At 47.9% G+C, this 27827-nt stretch overlaps 1 protein-coding gene across 3 annotated transcripts; it reads right to left on the bottom strand.

Annotated features, from left to right (window-relative positions):
- Positions 1-41: 41 nt before the first annotated feature.
- KLHL12 (kelch like family member 12) lies at positions 42-22274 on the bottom strand. Of its 3 annotated transcripts, none has more exons than XM_084301783.1 (12): positions 22243-22274; positions 21783-21980; positions 16414-16567; positions 15432-15649; positions 12353-12502; positions 10469-10583; positions 8002-8108; positions 6841-7036; positions 5519-5677; positions 4371-4469; positions 1912-2098; positions 42-1605 (listed from the first exon to the last, which is right to left on the bottom strand). In XM_084301783.1, exons 2-12 carry the CDS (start codon positions 21966-21968, stop codon positions 1479-1481), a joined length of 1698 nt encoding a protein of 565 aa, XP_084157909.1. In that variant the 5' UTR covers positions 21969-21980; positions 22243-22274; the 3' UTR covers positions 42-1478. The 3 variants fall into 3 exon arrangements, with proteins under 3 accessions (XP_084157909.1, XP_084157910.1, XP_084157908.1); XM_084301784.1 differs by lacking the exon at positions 22243-22274 and adding an exon at positions 22204-22230; XM_084301782.1 differs by lacking the exon at positions 22243-22274 and having other exon boundaries at positions 21783-22018.
- Positions 22275-27827: the final 5553 nt, after the last annotated feature.

The raw sequence follows: 27827 nt of genomic DNA, 5'->3' as shown, positions 1-27827 counted from the left end.
TGAAGCTCCCACTGGCTCAGGAAATATTTTATTCTTTATGTTTTCATTAAAAAATAAACATAGGAAACAAAACCACAGAACACTTGTGTAATAGAAACAAACGCAGAAGGTCAGAGCGTTGGCTGAAAGTGCATAATTAAGTCATGCTACCACATCCCTGATCCCACCCTGTCCCCTAAGCAAGGAGTCAGCAGTAAGCTCGACGAGCAGCACTACACAGAGCCCAGGCACTGCGGGGGCCAAGCTGACGGCAGAGGAAAGCCCGCGCTGCCAGAAACACAGCAAGGCAGGAGACATGCTGGGGAGAGCGCCCCAGGGAGCCAGTGGTGAAACGCTCACCTGGGGCTCGTAGGGCAGGCAAAGGACAGCTGGTGTAAGAGGATGTGGAGTTAAGAGGCAGGGGAGAGCTGAGAACACAGGGGCAAAACGGAACCCTGGGTGTCACTCCAAACCGCGCCTGGAAGCAGAAAAATCCTGGAGAAAAGGAAAATCAACACAATGAATTCGACTACAAGGCTGACGTGGGTGTGCTGGACAGACACCTGTCCAGGGAAGAACCGCAGTCACTCGCCAGCAAGGTCGACATAGACAGTAGCAATTGCGTCCCTACGCTCAGGGCCTCAGCCTCTGCGAGGTGATCTCCCTGCAGGGGTAGGAGCAAAGGCACTGCCTATCACAGCAAGGCTCCTGCTGCCAGAAAACGCAGCTTTTTGCAACTGGATCTGTCAAGCTTCTCAAGGGAAATGTGATGTGGTGAACCTCGGTGAGTCCCGTGCTTGGAGCACAAGTGCTGCAGATCCACCTCCACGCTAGGCAGTGAGTTTCTCCCCTGCCCTTTGCCCCCAGCAGCCTCAGGCTTTTGGGTCTCAGTAGTTGACAGCTTTAATCTGCGACTCCTTGTGTGCAGACCCGGGAGGAACCTGCGGATGCAGCTCCAGTGCAGGACCCCCTTACACATGCTCACTCAATTTGGCTCTGCACAGATACGTGCTTGAGGAGCAAATTACAAACATTCAGTATGTACAAGATGATTTGAAGCTGGAACATAAGAGCAGCTGGATTCCACCCGCACGCGTCCATGTTGCTGAGAGCAACCAGAGGACCCGCACGGTCCTGCAGTGGCTGAAGAGACCCCCAGTTGTGTGTAGATGTCCTTGGATTTTCACCACGCTGGCTGATGCCAATTCTGGGGGCACCCCGGCTCTGCTGATAGAATTAGCCACAGGAACAGCAGAGAATGCAGCTTCTCCTGATCCACTTCACCACCTCTCTCCAGCTTCACGCAGAGTCCCTGATTTCAAATGACTGCTGAGATAACACGTTTATGCACATGCTCTAGTCAAAGCAGCACAGAAAGCTGCTGTTCTGGTGCCTACTTCCACAGCATCCACACCTCTCAGAAACAGTCACTGCAAATCACTTGGGACTCTTCTTCCAGCAGAGACTTTTTAGGATGTTCTTTGTAAGCGCCCTCCACATCACTTCTCCCGAAGGACACAGACTCCAGCATCACACCGCTGCATCCCCAGGGAGGTCACCACCTCCCAGTTGTCGATGATGGGATCGTAGCACTCAATGCTGCTCAGCAGGGAGTTGCCATCGTACCTGCCAGGACAGAAAGTTACAGGTGAGGGATGCTGCTGCAGGAAGAGGTTGAGGCGTTCACAGTCCTTTCTGGGAGGCTGGACAGTTACATACAGCGGGGACAGACTGAAATAAAACCATTTTATGAGGCTCTCTTTTGCTATCTGCTGCCACCCTCCTGCCTGTCTTGGCCCTGAACCATCACACTGCCTACGTGGACTGGGAGAGGCCACCTGAAATGTGGCAGCAGGTCGTGTCACCTCAAGTCACTCGCACCTCTTCCAGCAAGCAGAGCACCTTCCTCTCCAGCCCAGGGCTGTCTCTTACCCAGCGATTGCATACAGCCTTCCCCGCAGCACCGTGGCCCCGACGTAGCAGCGGGGAGTTGTCATGCTTGTTACAGTTGTCCAGGAATCAGTGCGAATGTTATAGGCTTCCACGGAAGAGAGATGTGCTGTCCCATCGAACCCACCAACTACATAAATATGGTCATTCAGCAGAGCCACTCCAGCCCCTGGGGAGAGAGAGAGGAGGATGGAAGAGTTGCAGCCAAGACTGACACTGTCGGCACTGTGCCCACGGCTTGCTGTCAGCAAGGCTGAACTAGGGCAGTTCTTCCTCTTCAGAGGATATCTTCTTATGCTTTCATCTGAGTGATCAGTGACAGAGCTGACCTGACTTGGGATTTGTGACAACAAAATAACCCCCTGAAAAGCCCTGAGGCTGGCAGAAATAACCCCCTGCCAGCCTCAGCTTGCAGACTGCAGCCCCTCTCAGAGCAAACAAGGTAAGTCAGATACCCGTGCGCTCCATGGCCTTGTGTGCTCCTGCCAACAGCTGCTGCTGTTCTGAGCTGTGTCTCCAGAGCTGAGTAAACCCTGTCAGGACATTACCACCACCACGTAGCTACTGCACTGACAAGTATCCCTAAGAAAACAAGCCAGCTACCCTACAGCTCCTGGGAACTGGTCTGTTTCTTCTACAAACAAGGTGTAAGAGACTTTCTGTCCCACTACAAGCAACCTCCCTCTCACCATCTGTCCTTATGAGAGCACCAGACTGCCCCCGTGGGTTCTCTGAGAGCTTCGGTGGGGGAAACTTCAGCTGAGAAGGGACCAGAGTAGTATGCAACCAGTATGTAAGCTACTGGTAGTGGTGTGAGTACCATGGAGTGACAGAAAAAATAAACTGTGCCCAGCAGCATTTTGGGGCACATCCCTGCTTCAGATCTCTGTGCTCCCAGTCACGGCACTGAGGAAGGAATGTGGCTGGTATGAGGAGCCTCACAGTGTTCCTGCTTGCTTGTGGCACTGAAGTAGTCTGCTCTGCGGGCTGAGGCACTGCTATCAAAAGCCTCCAAGTATTGTGGGAAACTGGCACGGACCTGGGAAAGACTTCTTATAAATGGCTTTCCCTTTGAACTCTTTGCTTTTGGTCTTGCCAGAAGACATCTTCTGTGGTGCACACAACAGACCGCTTGGAAAAAGGCATCCCATTCTTACGCTTTCTGGAGATCCGTGATTAGGTCTTGCATGTTTCCTCTGATGTAGGAAAAGCCATAGATTTATCACACATTGGTATGTGGGATCTTTCTGGGTGTGTAAAGCAACCAACTTCTAAATCAAATCCATTCTTGGCATATGGGAAATACTTTCCAACCCAAACTTAACAGGAATGGCTCTGTCACAGGAGTAAATATTTAAAGCCTGAGGTTTTGGTGAATGCACTGCAGGCACAAGAAAGCCTGAATGTTTTTAGAACAGAGAACAGTTTTAATTGAGTAACCAGCTCTTGTCTCTAAACAAGAATACTACAGCAGAGAACAAAGAGAAGCAAGGCTGCCTAGGCTAATTGTAAAGGACATTTATTGGAATTATTAGAGAAAAAGCAACTTCAAAAGGGTTTTGAAAGACTGCCTGTAAGCAGAACTCCTCCATCAAGAACCACAAAGCTGTGGAGCACCGAGCTTCCCACCCTGCCACGTGCAGCTCAGCAAGGCCACGGCTGCTCTCGAGCACTGCCATGAGGCTTGGGGCAGGCCTGAGGCGCAGTGCAGTGGCCTGGGGCCAGCACTGGAGCACACAGGGAGAAGGGAGCTGCACTTCTTTGAGAAATGAGTAACAGCTGAGACAGTAAATCACTCCAAAAGGAGGCTTTAAACTTTATTTTGCTCCCAGATACAGCTGCCAAACTTAAAGCTCAGAGAGGACTCCAAGCAGGATGGAGAAACTGCGAGTTGGTGGGGATAACTGGAGTGTGGCTGCACGATGTTTCAAGTCATCATTAGCTGAGCAGTTTAACACTGCCCTCCCGCTGCTCCAGGAGCTGAGGCCCACCACTTCACAAAGTGCAAGGCAGGTGAAAGAAAGCTTGCCAAACACCCCTGCCTTAACAGTGCCCTGTGCAGTTGATGAGCACTGACTTAGCAAACTGTCCCATTATCTTACACAGGATTGTTACATTGCTTCTTCCTTGCCAGCTTTTTTTCAAGCCATGCACCGTTCCTAGTTAGGGCAGTCACACAAGACTTCCTCTCCCTGCAACCTATAAAGCCACAGGCACATTCCTTTATTCACGTCTTAGTATGGGATGCAGACATCAGGCATGTGAGAACTAATCCTTCTCTTGGGGAGCTAAGCCAGCACACCCTAAAACAGTCCCTGCTCAAAGCCAGTCCACCCACTGACACCAGCCAACATCCTGAAGAGCAGCAGAACAAGTCAGCAATGACGGCTTCCTCAGTGCAGCACAACACATTTTAACCTCGAGGCTCTGTGGGCTCTTACCTGAGCGCTTGGTGGCCATTGGTGTGACATTTGTCCAGTGTCCAGTGTGGGGATCGTACCTCTCGACAGAATTCAGAATGTTCAGCCCGTCATAGCCACCTGAAACAAAAGAGAAGAGCAAACCACGGGTCTGAGTTCTGGAAAATGTTTTCTGTGTAGGGAGCAGTAACGTGCCCGGTTCACCTTTGGCATGGCACCACCCTGCGACCAGCACAACTCCCAACGCTGGGCAGGCAGAACACTGAGGATCTCTGCAGCTTGCAGGGCCAGACCAGAGCCAGCTTGGAGCAAGCGCTGGTACTGCCCCTCCAAACCACTACAGCCAGCTTAGAGCTGCACTGCAGAGCCACCTCCAAGCCCGATGCCCATATTCCTAAACATAGCATACGCTGGGATGCCTTGAAGATGAAAGCATAAAAGGCTGAAAGAGCAGTTTCACAAGACAATACCGAAAAATGGTGTTGTGCTGCTTCAGCAAAGGAGCACTGTGCTGGCATCTGCCTTGGGGGACAGCATGGGGACAAGGAACTTGGGAGAGAGAAGTGAGACCCATACACCAGTGTCTGATATTCAAGACTCCCCAAGAACAACAGGACTGCAACCGATGAGGGCAGAAAATAGTGCTGGGCCTGCCTTTTTTGGTGCCTTGAAAGTATCTCCAGAACAAGCTCATTAAGGTCTTTAGAATTATTTGGTTATCTGAAACTCAGGGGTCTCTGAAAATGAAACAAGTGCTGCAGAAAGGAGTTAGAACACATCCAGCCTAAGATACATTTCCAGAGTGCTACAGCCAGCACTGCTTCGTGTTCTGGGGCATTTCAGCCACTGCCCTGGCCCTGCAAACCTCGGCTGCCATTGCTCACCCCTACGCTTCAGCAGTCCCTCAAATGTAGGCTGACTGTGATCCATTTGCTTCTAACAGCATTTACTGTTGTGGGGCAGATCCAGCCTCAGCCCTGTGAGAACAGGGTGGTGAGAACAGGCTGCACTGGCTGACAGCACTGTGCAGGGCTCAGTTTGGTGAAATTAAATCTTCTGGGTGTCTCTTCTAACCCAGATGTGCTGTAACTGGTGCAGAAAGGATCTGCGCTGCCATTTTTGCAAAAAGCACCTATTTGCTGAACGCCTTGAGCTCCTCAGGTACCTACCGAGGCAATAGATAACTCCGTTCGCCACGACGAGCCCCGCTCCTTCCCGTGCTGTCTGCATGTCTCCCAGCATACTCCACTGATCGATGTTGGGGTCGTATCGCTCCATGCTGGTGTGACGTCGGCTGCCATCGAACCCACCAGAAACGTAGATCATGTCTGCAACGTGAGAGAGAGGCTGGACTCACAGCATCGAGGACCAAACGTGCTCACCGAGCAAGAAGGACCTCGCAGATGGAGCAAACCTACAACAGGGACTGCGAAATGCAGGAACAACTGCAGAGCTTGGCACAATGAGAGCCAAGACAAACCCAGCCTCCTCACCCTGGCTTGCTGCATTAGGCTGCTCACAGACCCAACACACCAAACAAACACAAAACCCATCTGGCCTTTAAATCTGCTTCTTGGTGATGGATAAAAGAAAACATACATGCCCCAGCTATTTTTTTTTTTTCATCCTGCAGAACATACAGAAAAAGTGGCGTGCCCAAACCCTGCCACCATTAACACCACCTCAGCACCGCCCCAGAAAATGTGATTACAGGGTAGCAAATGGAGAGGATCCAAAAGGCATCAAGACCAGCTCCTTATGCTGGAGAACCCAATGCACATGAGGCTTCACAAATCTGTCAAGTGTCATCTTCAAAACGGCCACACCTTTTTTTACAGAAGTTTCATCAGAATAGGTACAGTAAGAATTTGAAACGTAATGAATGTTATTTAACCAACATTATTAAGATCACCACTACTTTAATGGCTATGAAACTTCCTCTCATTTCCACACCAATTCTTTGTAGCCTGTTTATAACCACTCGCTCTTATTCAATTCTTATACAGCACATTTTCTTCATGTGCCAAATAATACAAAGAGAGAATATACGTATATTATAGAGAAATAATATATGAATACGTCCTGTGTAAACAAGCTGAAGGGTTCTGGTTTGCTCCATAAGGTAGTTTCCTTCTTCCAGGTATGTCCTAAGAATCCCTCTCTGCATGTGCTCCACTTTCAACCTCTCTCCAGTGCTGGGTAGTTCCTGCTGTACTCAGCACTACCTAACACCATCACCACCCCGAGAGCTTCCCACCCCATTACCCTTCTTTGAGCTGCCACCCCTCAACGCACAGACACACGCCTGAAGAATGGAGACAGAACTCCTCTTGGGATACACGCACAAGAAGTTTTCCATTTCTCCATCCAAGCCAGACTTTCAGACTCTCAGAGCCACCGGCTCTACGTGTGCCAGCTCAGGGCATTTCAGGACGGCCAGAGGACAGGAACGACAGAGAACTGCCCTGCTAGTGCAGTGACCTGGACGTACCTCCCAGGGTCGTGGCTCCTGCTAGGCCTCGCCGCACGTTCATCGGAGCTACAGAGTACCAGATACCATCCTCGTCTGATGTATAATCCAAGCACTCCACAGAGCTGAGGCGTGAGCGGCCGTCGTACCCCCCGATCACGTAGATCCGATCGTGCAGGGACACCGTAGCAACGTAGCGCCTCTTACGGGTAATGCTCTAAAAGGGCCAAGACAATAAAGGGTCAAGGAGAGGAAATAACACCGACATATGTCCAACAACTGCGGTTCTTCCATCCTGTTTCACTGCTCTTTTGGAAAATGGCCAAAGAGACAAATGGCACTGTGGATTTCAAGGGCACAGCCCTGGCTAAAATGTATAAATTGCATCTGACTTCCTCCGCTTCTACTCTTGCTGCCCAGGTCTCCTTGTGCTAAAATATTTTGCATTAGAATGTCAACTTATCCCCTGTCTCTGCTGAGTCTTTGATGCATCTTGGAGGTTTGTGTTCCTCCCACTGGCTCCCTGCAGAGACCGTCAAGGGGAAAAATGTGGAGACTGTGATCTGATGGAAATATCCAAAGTTTTTGGCCTCCAAAAAAGAACAGAATTTTGGAGAAGGTAGTGTAAGTACTTCTGTGACTACAGATGCTAAAGTAGAGGCACTTCTCCACCATTTCACACTGATAAAGCCAATTTTAAATTTCTGTAGAAATAGTCCCCAGTGCAGAAGCTCTCTTCCTAAATATATCCTGCTTTGCTCAGAAACAATGCAAGCAGAGATCATGCAGCCTGCCTGAAAGCAGGACTGATTATACTGCTCCTATTGACATTTCAATTATCATTACTAAACTTCAGAGCTTAACACCCCCCTAAGATCAAAAATGCCTCTCATAAATTCTCACTCCCACAACAAAGATGTGGGTCTCTGAAGGCTCATCTCATTAGAAATATGACAGCAAGCTCTCATAAAAAGCTTATTTAGTAAATCTTCAAATATGAAGCAGTTTTAGCATTCACAGTGTAAACCTCATCAACCCTAATGAATTTCTGTCATAAATTCTAAGCAGAATGCAGAGAAACCCAAAGAGGAATTTTATTTAGAGGCTGGTATATGGTCATATGGTGAGTGTTTGATGTCAGCAATCTGTAGAGCCCCATGATAGTTAAAACTGGTCCCTTACGGGCAAGAAACTCCACTCCTGAGTCTTCGGGTCGTATTTCTCCACAACATCAATAGGTGACTGCTGGCTGCCAAAGCCACCGATCACAAGCAGGACTTCATTAGCTCCTAGAGCAAAGAGGGAGAGCAACGTCAGGTCAGTCCCTTCACAACCAAAGGGGCACCTCAAGGCAATCATCCGAGTAAACACCGAGCCTTCCTTGGTGCAAGAAGCAGCCTCTAAATCACCCTTTTTTTTAATCACTGCTCTGAAGCAAGCACCTAATGCAGATAAAAGTCACCTGGGTCCCCTCTCGTGTCAGTGGGTAGGAAAAGAGAAACCATTCCAGGGTGAGTGGCTGTAAGACTAACCTGTGTGCTAGAAGCTGTCCACTGTTGGGCAGTTCCTCCCCATGTTAGATGGACCCTGAGAACACAAGTTGGCTTGTTTATGTCTTCTTTTGTATTCTCTCCCATGTTTATTTTGTAAACTTCTTACCCCTGAGAAAGCTGAAGGAGGATGGCTGCTTCCCTCCACCCTCCTCACAAAAAATGGCATTCTCTCCTCATTTACAAGCGACATCCAAACCAGATAGCACCTTCTTTTTTTCTCCAAGAAGTAAAAGTTAAGCTCACTGAAGCCTGAAAAAATAATGCAATATTTTCCCAAGAATTCTCTCTTATGTCTTAATGTATTTCATTTCAAAGTTGCCTTCCCTTTACTTTCTGCTCTCTCAAAGGGTCCCTGACTTTTTCTTATTTTCTCCTTGACAGAAAAATAAGACTTGTGACTTGGGGAGTTCTAATTTCTAATTTAATTCTGATTTCCCTTGTAACGATTGCCTTGAAGGTAGGGTTTCTATCATAGTTTTAGAAATAGATGATCATCCCTGCATTTGTGTAGTAGGGAATTTTAATAGAGTTCAGAGCTATCCAGCTTTTCGTTGCAGAAAGGCTGAACGTTGAGCAACAAAGATTTAGCAAGACCTTGTCCATCCCAAAGCAAAACAATTGCAACTTCATATGAAGGAGAATAACACAAAATGTAACTGGAAAGGACTCAGAAAAAAGCTCCAAAGACAAATTGGAACTTAGAAAGTTTCCTGTACATTATGACAGTTAATAGCACGATCAGTTCAGTTTATCCAACAGAAAGTTAATAGGCAACCTGATGACCATTTATAAATGACAGATGATAAGAGCACTCCTGACAGCAGATGGTATTGAATCAGTTTAAAAAACAAACAAAAAAAAACTTGGACTGAATCTGAAGGAGATGAACCTTTGAAACAAGGTGCAAACTTTTTGCCAGTGTAAGTAATGAAACAATTCTGTGACATTTCCTTTATCAGTTCACGTATTCCAACCAAGAACAAAATGCAATGCCCCTTTCTAAAACAGCGGGCAGAGCTGAACTGAATGTCACTAAAATTGATGGAGGATGTTCCCAGAAAAAAAAGAAAACATGCTGTGGGCTGGACTATGCTGGAGGTCAAACCACATCATAACAATAATGCCTCCGGGCCAAAAACCTAATCAATCTCTCTCTGACAAACCTAATTTGCCCTCCTCTTTTAGTATTTAAATTGTTTTCCATCCCCTAAAACAGTGTTAATAACAAGAATTGGCCACAAAGCTTTTTTTCAGGGTCCCTCTCCACAAGCAGCAGCACTGGAGAGCACCCAGGGAGGGCTGCTTGAGGCAAAAGGTGTCAGTGCTGGCACCAAGGGCAGTGCTCTGCGAGTGCAGCCGGGGTAAAGGCAGAGAGAGTGAGTCTGGAGACATGGGAACGGGAGTCAGGTGAGGAAGGGCCATTGTTAGGAAGAAGCCTGAAAATGCTTTTTCTTCTCCCGGGGGTAATTCCTACTGTTTGTGTTACTCCCAAGTGCTTCCAGCCTTAAGCCAAAAGCACCTTTCCCAACAACTCAGCAACTGTGCTCGGTAGGAGGCCCTGAAACAGCAGATGAAACCAACTTCTTTTTTTGTCCTAAGAGATTAAGTTGAAAATGAGGTTAAGAAAAATGTACCTCTGAAATGAATGAGGCACCTCTCCGTCTTCCTCCTTGTGCCTTCCCCTCTCAGATTCCCTGTTGAAAACTAACCTTCACTCTCATACAGTTGTTTCTTTTTATCTCTGACACTGATAACTGCCTTTTTAGACAGGAAGAAACTCTTCCCAAACTTCTTGGACAGCTGCATGCTGAGCAAACATATCCGGAAGCACCAATAATTCAGTAAACTCTTTTTGTGGTTACAGCAGAGGCCTTGGATTAAAGGTAACCAACCAGTCCCTATGCTGCCAGTAAGTACCTGTGCTACGAAAACACACTTCCGTCCCCTGCTCCCCTTTCTTTACCACAGGGGACTGTGTGTCAAGAAGTTACTGCTGCAAAACTCTTCTGCACAATTACAAGGCACTGTCCAGCACCTGTAGCACAACACCTGCCAATTCCCCAGACCTCCTCGGTGACCTTGCCCTTGCTGCTCACCTAAACGTGCTCTTGTCCTGGGTCCCTGCATCTGACTCCGGAGCTCAGGCCGAAGATGAAATTTCTTAGCTTCATCGACGAGGTCTCTGCACTGCAGACTGCATCGGATAAAAGGCTGAGGAAAAACATGAGTCACTGGTATGCGTGAGGTATTTTAAGATCCCTGCTGAGAACTGTCCTGAAGCCAGCTCTGGTCAATTCAGACAGCATTGAAATGACCTGTGTGCAGGCTGCTGCTAGTAGTGTCATGGTGCAAATGCTGCATGCAAGGAAAGGCAAAGACAACGCAAAACTAAACTGCAGCTGGAAAGACATGGCTCGTTTCTCATGCAAAGTCTGGCACTGCAGGTTCCATGATAAAAATACTTACATTGGAAAACTAAGGGAAATCCACTTCTGCTACATGTAAGCCAGCAGAAATACATTTGTGAAGGGGGACTGGCAGGGACTGAAATCAGTTTGGCTGGATCTGCCCCACATCATCAACTCAACATGCACCTGCCATTGAAGACGAAACAAGGAGCAAAGCACAAACTAAGCAGTTTTGCTGGGTCCATTAGCTCGATCCCTATACACATGGGACACTGAGCTACAAAGAGACTACAGAAGCAGGTAAGGTCTCCTCCAAAAGAAGCTGGGGGCACTGCACCCAAGGACAGCCATATCCTCCGTGAGTAACACAGAGTGTCGTTCCCCTCCCCTGAATATTCAGTGTTCAGTACCCTTTGGGTATTTCATGCTGCAATAAGCTAAGATTTATTTTTACAATTTCTTTGTGGTTGTGCAAGGACAGGGTGTTCAGGGCAGATGATGCCACACAGCTGACCCTCTCCCCTCCACACTGCACCAAGATGATGATGTCTTACCATCACCACGTCTCACCTCCAGTCTAGAGGTGCCATCCTGGGCAGTAAGAAAGCTGGGGCCCTATCCACACAATGTGTTCGCCTGCTTTTGGAACAGACTTAATTGTTCTGGGACTAGTCCCTCTTGTGTTAACCTCAATTTCAGTTTAAGGTGGGCCATACCGATCTGACTAAGCACATTTTAGCCCTGGCACAACTTGACTGCATACTTGCTGACCCTATTTAAGAACACCTGTAGTAGGCAGCCATTTGCACATCAGAGATGATGTTGCTAGATCAGCCACTTTCATACGTGACCATGTCTTCACTTTGCATTCAGCACCTGATGAAGGCGAGTAGCCACAGCTCACATCACCATCAGACAAGGACACTGCTTCGAACTTTCTCTGCACCTTCCTGTCAAAGCTTGCACTGGGTCAGCATCACTCATTTGGAATTAAACTTGCACTGCAAAAGCTTCATGATCTGTAATCACCCACATTTTGTGTTTGCCCCAGCCACACAAAGGATTACATCTGGCTCTCAGCTGTGTGTTGACCCTGGACCTAACGTGCTGCTGCCCTCCTCAGCCAAGGGCATCTGCACCTAAAACAACTCCTGATGAGGCCCTCTCCAGCCATTTCCTCCCTAGCATCCCAATCAGCAGCCTGTCTCCACCTACAGGAGACCCACTAGGGCTTATGAATGGAAGACAGAAAGCTCATTACAGAAGGTAACAGATGAGAACAGAGAGGTGCTACCTATCAGGAGACAACTGAGTAATTCCTCTGGATGGGACTCCCTCCCAGCTGAAAGCAGGATGCTGTCACTGTTGACACAGCAAACTACCTCTGAGTAAAACAGGGGGCACTGCAGCTGAACGGGGAAACCTCCGTAGGGTCAGCATCAAAAAGCACCGGGAGGGAGAGCAGCTTCTGACACGCTGTTAGGACAGCAGGACTCTAACCAGGGAGCACACAACCACACACAGACACTGGCTCTCAGCTGTTCTGTGCCCCGGACACGGGGCTGCTGATACCTCGGTGTCGATGACATCGGTGATGTAGCGGGGGGTGAGAAGCGGCATGCGCACATACTGCAGCAGCTCCGGCAGCGATGCTTCCCGTTCTTTTTTTGAGTGCTTCACCCAGTTTATAACTGCCTCAAAAACAGGCTCTTCAGAGTCCACCTGGAAAGAGGAGACACACACCGATCAGACCGCAGGGCAATACAGCAACTGCCCGTGGAACAGACAACTTTCAGACTGCTGATGCTGCTCAGAGCCAGCAAGAGAGCAGGACATCTCCAGTTAGTCTGTTACGGAAATTCCTGTGAGCAGTATTTACAAGCACTGATTACAAGCCCTTATTTTCTCTTCCTTAAAACTGCATTTGGTTTTTCCTTATAGCTGAGATCAGCAACTGACAGTTCAAGTACCAGAAATGCCCTATGGAACGCAGCAGAGCCAGGTGGGACCCAGCCCACAAGCGCTGAGAGAGCCCAGGGAAAGGCTGCAACTGCCAGGGGTTCCCACTTGGAGCAGAGGTCACTGTCCTGCAGGCTGCAAAGTACCAGCATAAAGGTGACCAGAATCACGTCTCCTTTTTAGAGAAAAGTGCCTCATATTAACCCCTGCAGCCTAGTGCCCACACGCTGCCCTGCTAACACTCTAGTCATAACACTGGGTGTATCTGAGGTTTTTTACTTCAATTTACATTTAAGGAACTTAAAAAGACTGGATTTCAGAGTGTAGAAGGTGTGAACACTGCTGTTCTGACTCTAACTTATTTCTCCTTCCACTTAGGACCCCCACATGCCAGTGCTTACACCACTTCCAGAGCTTACACTGACTGAGCCAACTAAATTTGGCACTTTTAGAGAACCTCAGGTGCTTCGGACAGTTTTACAAATAGAGCAGCTCCAGTGCATGCAGAGCACAACCGTGCAAGATTAATCCGATAATGAAAAGATAATTAATTAATTGTGAAGAGACCTATTATATATTATTTGGGCTTGATTTTCTTTTTGCAGGTCTTCAGATTGTCCAATTTAAAAGCAAGTGAGCCATGAATTTATTATGATCATCATTATTATGATCAACTAACATGAAGATAAAAGGAGACCTGTAACAAGAAGACCGAGTCTTCCCACCCATATAGGACCAGTACACTTTGAAGTTCATTCTGCAGCTATTTGTTGAAGAATGTTCTGAAGCAGGGAGCCATAGAGGTTAATTATGTAAGGCAATTCTTCCATGCCATTGATTTATATTTGTAACACTGCAATTAGAAATGGCCTCCTTATTTTTGAATTACAGGGAAAGAACAATGAGAGCTCACAAAAGGAAAGCAGGGTACTTCGCTGCTTCCAATTTTCCCCACCTCCTCCAAAAACGCAGTAATCAACACATCGTTTTATTCCCTCCTTAACTGACTGTTCCCTGATACATTTAACAGTTTTGCTGTATGTTAAATCATGCCTGGTTGCTTGATATATGACGGGTAACACTAAATAGAACACCACAGTGAAAACCTACTCCAAAAGAAGACCTACTTCTCCAAAAGCCAGGGGACTTTGCAGCTGGTGCTTTCTCAGTACCCTCCAATACATCACTCTTGCTCCTGAACACATTACCCCTGTCCAGAGCAGCAAAGGGATTTGCTCTGTTCACTTTCTCAAGTTATTACAATAAATTCACACCTCACGGTGTGTGTGCAAAGTCTGAATCATAACTTATAAGAAAGATGGGTAGAGACTTTTTAGTAGGGTCTGAAGTGACAGGTCAAGAGGCAATGGTTCTAAACTAAAAAAAGGTAGATTTAGATTAGATATAAGGAAGAAATTCTTCACAGTGAGGGTGGTGAAGAACTGGAACAGGTTGCCCAGAGAAGTTCTAGATGTCCCATCCCTGGAACTGTTCAAGGTCAGGCTGGATGGGACTTTGGGCAGCCTGGTCTAGTGAAAAATGGCAGGGATTTGAACTGGATGACTTTGTAAGGTCCCTTCCAACCCAAGCCATTCTGTGACTATTTCCTCTTGACTATCCAGAAGTGTTATGCCAGTACTCACCACAACCTGCATAAGCTCGGACCTTCACTGCATTGAAGCTGCTGCCTGTTAGATACCAAACACACTCAGCCTTTTTCCACTGCTGATCACTGCCTACACCAGGGCTTTTCATTGCTGTCTTGCATGTTCTTTCTCAAGCAGGTTTATCAACATGAGGCTATCAGCTTGGCAGAAGGCCACTTTCACAGCAGACTTTCAAAGCATACATTAAGACTTCTCCTCTGGCTATCCCTGCACTTGCTTTTCAGGAACTCTACCAGAGGTATCACTTACATGGGTTTGTTTCTAAGAGCTTGTGTTACTGCAAACTCTGAATAAGGATTTAATCACTTCTTTTAGAACTGAAGCAAACATTAACTCTCACCGAAATCCATCTTAATTAAATACACCAGTGTCCTCACTATTTTCACCTTATTGCCATTCTCAAGAAATACATATTCATAGAAAACTTGGAAAAAGAAGTATTTGACAAGTTCCAGCCAAGTAGTAAATCCTCCAGAAACTAACCCTGAGGGAACAGAATCTGTACCAGAAATCACAGGCAATAAAATCTTCTTGTAACTCCCTGAAGAATCCGACTACCCTGCACCATCATGCATTCTGCTCCTTGTAAAGCAGAGGACACCCAAATGCCTGGCATGACACATGCATTCCTTGTGCTGCTGAGTAGCATACAAAGGTCTACAAATAGAAGTTAATGTATTGCGGGTATTTCTGAAATGTAGGCATTGAGACAACTTGTCTTTGTAACCTCCGAATGCTCCTCCAGGGAAACGAGGAGGAAAGGGAACAAGAGCTCTGCAGAGGTAACCACCTGTGATTGCCTTACTTGCAGGAAACGTTTGCCTGACAATAAATTCTTACACAGAAGTTGCATGTTACTCATCAGTTTGAGGTTACAAGGCTGAAAAGTCAGAAGAATCTTTTTGGAAATTAAATTCCAAAATTCAGGAACCGTGTGTGAAATCCACCCTAGAAGTGTGGACTTAACCCCAACTGGTTTCAATGCTTTAATGCTTTGCAGGGTAACAGTACTTTTCAGGTTTTACCTGAATTTCATCACACTTGATGAGCTTTTCAACCTCTTCTTGATTTAAGAGGATAAACTCTTCATGCTGAACCACCTCTGGAAAATGTTTCTGGCTGAAGACCTCTGCAGCTTGCATTAGATCAACACAATTGTGTGTCTCAGCAAAATCCCGAATGCCCAAACAATTTGATGGATCCAGCTGGCTTTCTAGAAACTCACAGCAAGCTTGTTTCACACCTACGGAAAATTGGAGGGGTGAATGAGCACTGCATGCTTACTATCAATCCTCTGCTTTGGAAAGGGCTTCAGAAAAGAAAGTTCTAAACAATAATGAAAAACCAACTCAAAAACAAGCTTGAAATACACATGCATGCAAACATTTCTTCTGAGGAAAATGGTAACACTAAGCAGAAGAGCAATTGTTTGGGCTGTTTCAATCTCTGTCTATTCTATTTACATGTTAAACAAATCCAATACTAGGAACTGACTCAAATCTGAGTTGACCCAGCTTCGTGGACTATAAGCCAAGAGTGTATATGCTAGTGGATATGGCCACCAGATTTTTTTTAAGGCTTTCTCCAGTGTCTTTTTGATAGGTGCCTTGGATAGCTCCATAGGCACACATCAACCAGGTTGTTATGACCCAGACACATTGTGACGGCAAGGCCAAGCGATATCAAGGATTTGCTTATTATTACGTTGAATTCTTCCTGGGTATTCTCATGCAGATATAAAGTAGCCCAAACCATGGAAAAATAATATTTTATCATCTTTTTTTCCAGACAAGTCAGTTCCTCTACCAATGAGGCCAGTGTGCAAAAGATAATAGAAGTCTGACACAAACTGTATGGTTTCAAGGCAGAAGTGCTCAGGTCTGGAACGAACACACTGCTTATAGATTTCATGCCTCCCACAATCTGTCTTCCATTTACAGAAGGTCAGACAAACCAGATCTCTGAGCAGCAGCAATTGTGCAGTTTGTGCTGATACTTGGCAATTACCTTTTAGCTGAAGCAGGCACGCTGCTGGGAGCAGTTCTTGGACATTTTCTACTGTCACGTGAACAGTTTCTGTATACACAAAATCTAGCAGGATTTCCATGGTGGAAGCTGTCAGTCCCTGGATATCTACATAGGGTTTATCCTTCTCCGAGAGCTGTAAATCAGAAAGGAGACAAAGGATTATTGTTCAGTAATCTGCTCAAAAAGGCAACAGTGCTCAGCAGTTTAGTTTATTACACGTCTGGAAGAGAGTCAAACTGCGTTTTAAAATGAGCAAATTGAGATTGAGCAGAAATTAATTATCATACACAAATGGCACGTGTAAACTCTATCCTCCGTGAGAAACTCCAAGCTTTACTAGAAGGAACAGTTCAGGGGGTTCCTTTCTGGGCTGGATGTGTATGACATGCCGCAGCTTACATGGTGTCCCCAGCTTACTTCTCTGCTCTAAAACCAATCCAAATAAAAATCTTTCTTAACTTCAATTCCTGATCCATCCTGTTCGCTTACGGTGAGAGTCTCTACAAAGAACGGCTAGCTCAAAAAATTCAGTTGAAGGTTGAAATACTGAAGTTAAACTCACAATTAAAGTACATAGAGTGATGGTACTTAAACAACCCTGACTTTGTCTCCTTGCTCTTTTATCATCTCTAAGATGCATCATTTTGGAATAATTACTTTTTCTACGGAATGTTACTGTTGGGAACAGTAAATTCTGAGAATCCACCCAATTTGCACCTCTATGGCTGCAGAACCGAGATTATATTTTCACAGAGCATCAGCTGTTGGTGGTTTAATGCAGCCATTACGAAGCTGCTGGCACAGCATCTGATGATTCACGAACAATGGGCTGGCAGGTGGAATTACTAATCACATCCCGCACAGAGCTGTGAGCTCCTGTCAGCATGAATGGACCTCAACAGAAGGATGTCGCCATGCAGCACGCTGCAAAACTCAGCTTTTTTTCCCTGAGAATTCTGAAGAAGTGGTCAGTATCAGTGCAAGCACAATTCAGATGAAAGCCCTGGACGTTTCTTGCTAAGAATGAGACTGAAGCTGGTTATGGACTGAGTGAGCGAAGACTCGGGGAAGAGGAAGCATGATCAAAGCATCATCACTTGGCTTAGAATTGGCCACAGCTGGGGAAAAATGCTGTGATATACGATTAGAGAAAATAAGAGCAGTCAGATGTACTCCTACAGAGGCAGCTGATGACACAGCAACAGCAGAGAAGCCTCTGCTGAGACTGAGCCACTTCTGCAATGCAGGGATCATGGAATCAAGAGAAACATGGAGGGGAATGGTGACACTCAAAGTAATTTGAAGGAGAGGCCTTTCAGGTCTGTTGACACATTTAAAAAACTTCATGGCATCCAGAATCAGACAGGAAAAGGAAATTACCTCGTTTGACCTGCTGTGTGACATTTAGAAGTCAAAATGAGTTCATGGCATGGGTTAGACAAACCATTCCCCCAAACCAAACCGAGATGCTTTGTGCAACAGATAAAGGACACAGGTGTCACAGAGATCAGAGCTGATCGGACAGGATATTCCTCGGATTCCAACAAGCAAATGGAGAGGTGGACTGCACCTGCCCGTGTCCACACATACTGAGTACTTTGAAAAAGGAGAATAAGAAGCTAAAAGACTAGAATGGCACCAGGCCTACTGCTAAGGGACTGCACTGAGCGAGGTAGATGCTGGAGACAGCTGTTCTTCACAGACTGGCCTGAAGCTGGGAAAGATGCTCCTGTCCCCACAACCAATATTCAATAATCAGCCATGCACATCCTCTCTGCATGCTGTTGACCCCAACACTAACCATGGGGACAACACTAACGTTACAGAGATGAAGAGCTCTGTCTCTCCTTACATGCAACTTCTGCTACACTGTACTACCACCTTGTTATCTGGCTCAGTTTATTCATGGGCTAAGATTATTTGGATGGGAGAAAATATTTAAAATGACTTCACACAATGTACGTGATATATAACTTGGGATCCTTGAATCATACCTTAAAAAAAAGGATCCCAGAGCAGAAACAGAAGTTATTTTCAGAATAAGAAGAGAATTCCTCTATCTTCTAGGGAGAACAAAACAAAAAAGCCCAAACCTTCAAGTTTCTAGAGCATACTCTAAGAAGACAGACTTGTTTCTTTCTGAGGTGGAGCCAACGATCAGCTGTTAACACACCCTGGACACGTTAACTTGTCCAAACAAAGGCAGAAATTCCAGTGCAAAACTAGGGTGCAAGGGAGCATTTGCTGAAACTGCTCTTCGGTTTTCACTACAAGGAAAAGCCTCGTAGGTAAAACCGGTGGGCCTTTCAGTTTGCCCACACAACTCAACACAGAGATGGGGAAAGGTGTTGTCGAAGGCCAGGGGTTCAACGGGTGATTGGTGGCTTCCCCTCCTTCTGGAAAACAGAAAGAAAGTTATATTAAGGTTGTTATACTCAGATTGAGAACTTTTGCAAGGAAACGTTAAAGTCAGAAGTGAGAGAAGGAAGAAACTAGAGGCACACGGACTGGCAAACAGTTTTCTCTGAAGATCATCTCTGCCGACCTCAGTGCTCCGCTGGCCATGCAGACACAACACCGTGAGCGGCACGGGGCATAACCCAGGGACCAGTTCTGAGCAAAGCCCCTTGAAACCCAACCCTGACAAAAGCCACGCGTTGCAGCTCACCGAGTAGTCCCCAGGTTTGCTGGAGATGAGCAATCAAATGCAAAGGAAGCCCTTGCAGAGGCTGTTGGCACGTTTTGCAATCCGGCCTTTTGAGTTCCCTGAAGTTACAGCCAAGGCCAAAACACTCCGTACCCACAAGTGTTTGGATGGCAACCAAGTGCTGCCCTATTACACTCACCAGCATACTTGTCATTAACACACAGAGGAAGTAGGGCCACTTTGAGGCTTCCCAAGCTGTCATTTCCTGGAAAGAACGTTCTCCCACAAACACACAGTAATTGCCTGTGTCACTTGGCAGGTTTGTCATTTTGGGGTTTCCGTATGAAAAAGCAAATTTGGATAGAGACTAAGCAAAAGAAGTAAAACCCTTACAGCAGCAGCAGTGTGGGGGCATGAGAGAGAGAGAGCACTCATGCCCACTGGGCACTGGATGTACTTATCTTTCTAGGAAGAATTGTATCTATGAATTAAGGTCATTACAATGTTAGAGTTAAAATGAGAGTATAAAGGAGCAAGGAGAGATAATCTCAGCTCAGATCCAAAGTACACCCATCCTCAGCCTTCGTTAGCAGCCACAAAAATGTTCTGCAGCACGTAGAGCAACTGGAGCTCTGCAGACCGTGTAGATGAAGTCAAAAGCACTGACAAGAACATAGGGGAAAACACAAAGAGCGAGGACAGTGCTATTAAGCTGCATTTGCTGAAGCTATCAATAAACTGAGAACTTCAGCCTCCAGGGACTGAGTTTGCTTTGTGTACTTTCTTTTATAAAAAATATATATTTCCTTTACGCAGATAACGAGCATGAAGCTGTCAAATTTGCAAATTTCTTGAAGACAGCTAGAAATACAGAATATTGAAATATTGAAGTCAGTAGATAGAAAACACACTGTTATGCGGTCGGTCCACGTATGTCTTATTTTGGTTGCTTCCCTCTGAACTAAAAAAAATGAAGATAGCTGCTCACCCCACCCAGCACCGAACGAAGGAAGGGTTGGTAAACTGACTGCTCCACCAACGGTGGTCAGTGCTGGGTAAAACAACGAAGGAAATGATTCTCTCCTGCAGGCAGCACTGGGGTAGCAGGAAGGTCTTTAGGACCTTTGGGCTGCTTAGTCATGTTTCTCTCTGCTGATGGAGAAGTTGCTAGGATGAGGAAAGCATCCTCTGTATGAAAAAGCCACAAAGATTGACTCAAACTTGCAAAAGAGAAGGCCTGGCACTCCTCTCTGCTAACAATACGAAGGAGTGCTAGCTTCGACTCTAACGTTACCTTTCAGTGATGCAGAAAAACAGCACGTAGGTAATATGAGTCGATATAAAAAATACTGTGAGAGCAAAGGTCCTCGCAAGTGAGATTTCGTGAGTAAAGTAACAGGGGCCCCAGGTCCCAGCCCCAAAGGCTGCATCCCCTTTGCAAGAGCAGCACCACAACCCAGCAGGTACCAGCTATCAGCCAGGCTGTGAGCGAACCGCCTCCATTTCAGTTTTCCAGTGGCTGCCCTAGTTCACCACCTGGTCTAAGGCGCACGCCACAGCCCCCCCAGCTCTGCCCTCGGGCTGGTAACCTCGGAAGGCAGATGCTCAGAAGCAGGAAGACACAAACCAGCCCTAGAAAAATCGGGACAAGTCTCAGAACCTCCTGCTTTGCCAGCTCCCTGCTGTGCAGGTTGGCCATGCAGCAGACCGTGATGTGGGGCACAGTCCCAGCCGCTGCCTCTGCTCCCCCTGTGCCATGACGGAGGGCTCTGGGGCTGCTGTGAGGGCACCCAGACGCACCAGGAGATCCTGGGCTGCTGTTGAGAGGATCCAGGGGGATTCGGGGCTACTGTGAGGGGACCCAGGGGCCTCCACACAGGGAAATCCAGAAGGATCCACAGGCACCACCAGGAAGAATCTGATGGGATCCCAAGGGGGACCCCATGCAAAGGGATCCAGAAGAACCAGGAGCCACCACTCCATGGGATCTGGACACACCATGGCAATGGATCCTGAGGGATCCAAGATGCCCAACCAACTGGAGCTGGGCCCACCATGCCAATGGATCCAGAGGGATCTGGGCCCACCACACCAAGGGATCAAGGGGGATCCAAGACCACCATGCAACAGGACCTGGGCCCACCATGTGAAGGGATCTGGAAGGACCCAGGACCCCCACCCAACTGGATCCAGAGGGACCCAAGACCCCCACCCAACTGGATCCAGAGGGATCCAAGACCCCCACCCAACTGGATCCAGAGGGATCCAAGACCCTCACCCAACTGGATCTGGGCCCACCACACAATGGGATCCAGACCTACCATGCAAAGGGATCCAGGCCCAGCACACAAGGGATCCAGAGGGATCCAAGACGCCCACCCAACTGGATCCAGGCCCACCATGCAATGGGATCCAGAGGGATCCAGCTCTACCATGCAAAGGGCCCCAGGCCCACCACACAAGGGATCCAGAGGGATCCAAGCCCACCACCCAACTGGATCCAGAGGGATCCAAGACCCCCACCCAACTGGATCTGGGCCCACCACCCAATGGGATCCAGAGGGATCCAGGTTTCCCATGCAAAGGGCCCCAGGCCCACCACACGAAGGATCCAGTGGGCTCCCACCCCCCAACCCCCGACCAGATCCGGGCCCACCACACCACGGGAGCCCCGCGCCCAGCGCCCTCCTGAGCCGCCGACCTCGCTGGTGAACATGGCGCAGAAGTAGTCGCTGCAGGCGGCCAGCACGATGCGGTGGGCCGGGAAGTCCTTGTGCTCCACGCGGAGGGTGACGTCGCACAGCGTGCCGCTCTTCCGCAGGGCGTTCATGGCGTTCAGGATGGACTTGGCGTGCGAGTTGGTCATGATGTCCTTGGGGGGGGCCATGGCGCCCGGCACCTGCGGGCACAGCCAGCACGGCCACATGGCCCCGCCGCCCCGCCAGGGGGCGCCCGCCCGCCACCGCCCCTCCTCCTTCCTCCTCCCTCCTCCTCCCTGCCCCTCCCGCCCCGCCGCCGCCGCCACCGCCCCGGGTCCCTCCGCCCGGCAGCGCCGCCCCCCCCCCGCTCCCCTCCCGGTGCTCCCCCCCCCCCCCCCCTCCTTCCCCCTCCGCCGCCCTCACCGGCCCCGCGGCCCCGCGCCGCCCCCTCCCCTCCCGCACCTCTCCCCCGCCCCCGCCGCTCGCTGATGGCGTCAGCGAGCCGCGACGCCCCGCCCCCCCCACCGGGGGGGGGGGCTCCGCGCCGTTGCCTGGTAACGGGCACCCCCCCCCCCAGCCTGAGGGGCAAAGTTGTGTTTTTTTTTATTTTTATTTTTTGTGGGGAAATGTGGTTTTTCAAGGGGGAAATGGCAGTCGCGGTGCCTGCTCGGAAGGGGTCGTGCAGGCGTGGCGCTGGGGGGGATGGTAGGGTGAGAAGGGGGAAGGTCCCGCTGCCCCGAAAGGAGAAGAAAATGAAGAAAAAGAGGGCGAAACAGTAAAAAACAGAAAAGTGGTGAAAACAGTGAAAGCAATTAAAAGAGTAAAAGTAATTAAAACAGTAAAAACAAGACAAACAGTAAGAATGAGACAAACAGTAAAAACGAGACAAACAGTAAAATAAAGAAAAACTGCGAAATCAGTAAAACCAAAAAATCACAGGCCCTGTAGTCATGAGGGGCTCCTCAGTAGAAGGACATGGAGGTCCTGGAGCGTGTCCAGAGCAGGGCGATGAGGCTGGTGAAGGGCCTGGAACACAAGTCCCGTGGCTGAGGGCACTGGGGGTGTTTGGGCTGGGGAAGAGGAGGCTCAGGGTAGAGCTCATGGCTCTCTGCAGCCCCCTGAGAGCTGTGGGGAGCTGGGGTCGGCCTCTGCTCGCAGATAACCAGGGATAGGGCTAAAGGGAACGGCCTCGAGTTGTGCCAGGGGAGGTTGAGGTGGGCAATGAGGAGCCATTTCTGCTCAGACTGAGCGGGCAGGCATAGGGACGGGTTGCCCAGGGAGGTGGGGGAGTCTCCGTCCCTGGGGGTGCTCAAGGAGAGGTTGGGGCTGGTGCTTGGGGACACGGCTCAGCGGGGACAGTGATGGTAGGGGGACGGTTGGAGCAGGTGATCTTGGAGTTCAGCTGGATGCTGCACCGGGCTGCTCCTCTGAGGACATGCAAGTCTGTTTTCAATTCTTGTGTTGCAGTTTCTAGGAGAAAAAGTCAGTTACTGAATTTCAGATCATGCTACGAGCCCTGGTTTAAGAATTACCTTTAATCCTCCCCAGGCCAACTGCCTGATGACTGTTCGTCGGTTGAAAACAAGGCAAGGTTTTGGGGAAGAGGGGATTTCTTGACATTGCTGGAAAAACAGGCCAGCGTTTGGGCACTCACGCTCTCCTTCAAGCTTGGAGCAGAAGCAGGCCACTCTGGATTCTTCCTCAGCAGTGGTTTACCAGTTTGGGATGGGCAAGATTATTGTGGCTACAGTCATGGAAGAACCCAGACTCTTTGATCCTCCACTTCTTACATGTTGATTTACATTCTGGCTTTACTCTGGAGCAGGCCAACTGGATCCCCAGGGGAGAAACTCATGCTTGCTGTCAAGGGAGTGGTGGGAAAGGGAACCAGGCTGGGCTCCATCCGCAAAAGGTAGCTGGGATGTCACCACTGTTGTGTTCTAACCGGAACAGAAGGAGAAAGGGGCTCCGTATGTGTTTTCTGGGGTCCTATATTAAATTCATCTCAGTGCTCCAGTTAGAACACAGGTTGCCTATGTGGTGGCCCGTGGGCAACCACAGCTCCCCCAAAACATCCCCTAGTTCCTTCCACTCTTCCTTTTATTCAATATCCTTCTACAAAAGTCTGTGAAGAATACAGGGCAACCCCCCTCTGCTGGGCAGAGCAGCAGTTCTGTTGCTGTTTCTCATGCCTGGAAGAGGCTTGCTGCAGCCATGAAGAGAGCTGGAAGCTGTCCAGCTGGTAACATATTGGCACAGCAGCACAAGGTCTCTTCCCTGGGTATGGGCCGGGCTGATTACACCCGAGGGCAGTGTAACTGCAAATTAAAAACCCAACAACTCCGAAAGGTCAGTAGCAAGACTGCAACTGTCCTTCTGGAGCAGCACGCCTTTTCATGAGTGCTGTGAAATATGTGGAAGGGAGACTTCCAGTGAGCAAGGGCAGCCAGGGAGTAGTTGTTTGCGTGCACACTAACAGCATGAACAGAGGGGCAGAGGGTAAGGATACAGGACTCAGTCTAGGGCAGGAGTGTTGTCAGAGTGCTGTCTGCAGCCCAGAGAAGCTGTCAGAAGGATGCACATCCCCTAACTGAGCAGAGATACCTTCTCAGAGCTTTGCCTTTTCTTGTCAGAGAAACAAAACTTCTGGGAAGAGCGCGTGTTGGGGCCACTGCTCCTTTTAGAAGGAGCAACCACGCAAGACTGATTGGAGTTTCAGTTTAGCAACAAGATGCATCACACTGGGCCTTGGCTGCTTTACTGGTGCATGATGAGGTGCATCTCCAAGAGAAGCTGCACCTGTCCCATCAGGGCTGTCTTCCTTCTAGGGCTACCCACACGTCTTCCTTTGCTGACATTTTTTTCTGTAGGGGAACTGATAGCTAGCTGGTAGACTCACTGCCAGACCATCACAGATGAGGTGTAATCAGTTTGGGATTGTTGCAGTCTGCACTCGTGGCAAGATTCACAGCAGATTCAATTTCTTCCTGAATTGCAGGGTGGTCTTCTCTTCCTCCATCTGCAATACGGACATCCCAACCCTTCCCTGAGATGGCAGGGAAGTCCTCTGATTATGACTGTTTCTCTTTGCTCTTCATGGCAGAAAATGGGGGCTGTGGTCCATGAATGTAGGCTTAACAGGGAAAATACTTGCAAATCTAACATCATTCAGATGCTTTAAGTCAAAACTCTGATCCTCCCCCAAGACACCATCACGTAACTATTATGTAAACTGCCTCAAAAAATTGATGAAATGCCTCTTGAAAAAATACCCTACCTCCACCATGGAGCTATTGTGAAAACCCACTGAAGAGACCAAAAATACTGCCAAGGAACGATTGAGGCTAAGCCTTAATCCCCACAAAGGAGCTATTGTAAATAAGACTGTAAAAATTGAGGGATCGTTTTCTAAATCCCTTCAGAAGGCCCCCATGAGAATGCTTCCAAAAATCACACAAAAGATTTTTAATACTGGATTCTTTGTGGGATTATTTTATTTTAGTTTTATTTTTTTAATGGTCCCTTTAATGGGGTGTTTATGGCTATGCTTTGACATTACAGATGACTTCCAAAATAGCTTCTATGTGGGGTATTTGGGGCAATTATAGAATCATCAAGACGTTCACTGTAAATCCCTATGGTTGGACTCCAGGGCAGCTTCACAACTGCCTTGAGGCTGTTGTTTCATCAGTAGTACCCTACAGGCATTTTCTGAATATTCCTTTGATGGGATCACTGAGGCATTTGATAAATTGCTTATGGTGGGGCCTTAGATCTATATTTTTCAAAATTGCCTTTGGCTGTGGTTCTGTGGTTTCTGGTATGCGACATCTGTAGTTCAGAATTTTGTTCTAGCTCACAGAGGAGTCACGGAGTAGTTCCTGGACAGGAACTTTAGATGATTTTTCAAATTCTTCTTGGCTCTGTCCATTAGGTGAGGTCTTTGAGAGAGTTTAAAATGACTTTTGGATATCAAGGTTTCCAAGTTGGGGAGTGTCTTCAGGAATGTTTTAGGAAATGTCTCAGAAGTGTGATCTGAGAAACACTTAAAAAGCATCTGATGCCATCTCTTGTTCATCTCCAAAATGGCATGTGTCCCTGGGCTGGGGTTTAGATGTTTGTTAGGTGTGATCTGTCAGGTACTTTCGGAAAGTACAGCATCCTCTACCGACCATGCAAGGATGATACAGGAATAAGCCACAAGGTTGTGATGCGGTGATAGAAGGACGCAGAGATGCGTTACTGCAGCCGTGGCCGCACACCACGCGAGGGCGGAGTGGCTCCAAATCTGCTGGAGCACCTCTACAAAGAAAGGGCTGTCCCAGCAACAGCATTGTAAGAACCCAGAGGGTACGGCACACAGGAAAGCAGATCCTACAGTGTTTCCTGCAGCCTTTATGTAGTTCACCAGAGCCAGGTGAAGCTTCCTTTAGATGTGCTTTGCCACTCAGAATACTTCACAACATTATTTCTAAACCAGCATGTTAGGTAACAAGGGCCAGGGGCATATGGAACGATGTGAGCTAATATTTTATTTGTTTGTTAACTGAAAGGCCTGGATGGAAGCGAAGGAAAATTAAACAGGTAGATGTCTCTGTGCCTATGTACTGGTGAAAAAGATGGTCCTTTGAGAATCCTACCTGGATATCTCCAAAATTTTTCAGTAAAGGCTTCTCTGTTGATACTGCATTTTGCACAGCTGTTTCCTCTAGTAAAAAAAAAAAAAAAAAGAAAAAAAAAAGAAAAAAAAAAGAAAAAAAAAAAAGAAACAAAACTCTAATACCCCGCTATCTCTAGTATCTCTAGTATAGGTTTAAATATGACAACCACAAGGTCTTCTCTTTTTACTGCAATAATGCAATGGGGCCATCAATGTGCTCTGAGTGATGTGGTCGTTGGGGTGCGAAATGGATGGGAGGCCTTTTATGCAGGAAAGATTGCTGCCATAATGGGCTTTAAAATTTTATGGGGATATGTTTCTATGAACCATAATAGGTATCCATAAAGTTAAATAAGAGATCACGATGAGCATTATTAAGCTCACGGTAGAGATGAAATCACCAGAAAGTGAAAGTTCACTGATATCCAGAAAATGTAATGGAAATGGTTTTCTTTATTTGAAAGTCCTCAAGGTCCGACACCAAGCCATTACCTGTACGTGTGCACACAGAGGCCCTACAGAGCTTTGCCAGGCAGGCTGAATGTGCCCATCCTTACTGTCTGCCTTGCTTGTGGGGCTTGGCCTGTGGGGCTGAGCCTCTCCTGTCTGATGTGAGGTAGTGAGAAAAGCTGTAGGCAGTTCAGGCTCCTTCCAGAAAGGTTATTGTCACCTTGAGAGCAACCTGTACTCACAGGTATCACTATGGTCCTAAACCCCAAAATGATCCATAAAGGACGGTGGTGTAATCTGGGCAGGGTCATGCCATATGCTTTGCTCCCAGTCTTATCAACGGGGCTGGCCACAAGAAATATTTCTGCTGCTGGGGTGGGCAGTCTGGGGCACAGGAGCTGCCCTGCAATTTGTGCAGTTTAAGTTTTCTGACAGGGGAGAGGCAGAACCGTGCTGGAGAGGACAGGGAGAAGTTGTACCAAGCTGCTGGGAACAATGTGTGCGCCCAGCAGGAGATACCTGGATGCTCTGAGTTAGCTGAGGTCCAATGTTTGCTTTCTTTTGGTCCCTTTCAAATCATCTGGAAACTCCCCAGTCCACACAGAAATGGCCCAAGCTCACTAAGTCTGCTAAGATGAATCTTACCGAGCTCAGCAGACATTAATTAACTTCTTCTCTCCCTGTTCCTGCCTGAGCTCAGTTCTGGGAGGATCGACTTCTTTCTCTTGAAGAAATATTCACCAGAGCAAAAATGTCGTTTGAAAAGGGGTATTTTCAGCTTGGAATTACTTGTTTCTGGAAGGTGAATTGCATCTCACCCTATGGTATGCACATGGTGAGACAGCTGTAATTTCTGCCTTCCTTTTAAGCATGTGGGAGGCATTACGAGGTGAGGGTTGGCTCCCTGGACATGATGTTTGGAACACAGACCATCAGT

This window comes from Netta rufina (assembly GCF_964035555.1).
Source record: "Netta rufina genome assembly, chromosome: 26".
Taxonomy (NCBI): domain Eukaryota; kingdom Metazoa; phylum Chordata; class Aves; order Anseriformes; family Anatidae; genus Netta; species Netta rufina.
The sequence above is the reverse complement of the archived record's forward strand: the minus strand, read 5'-3'. Positions and strand labels throughout refer to the sequence as shown.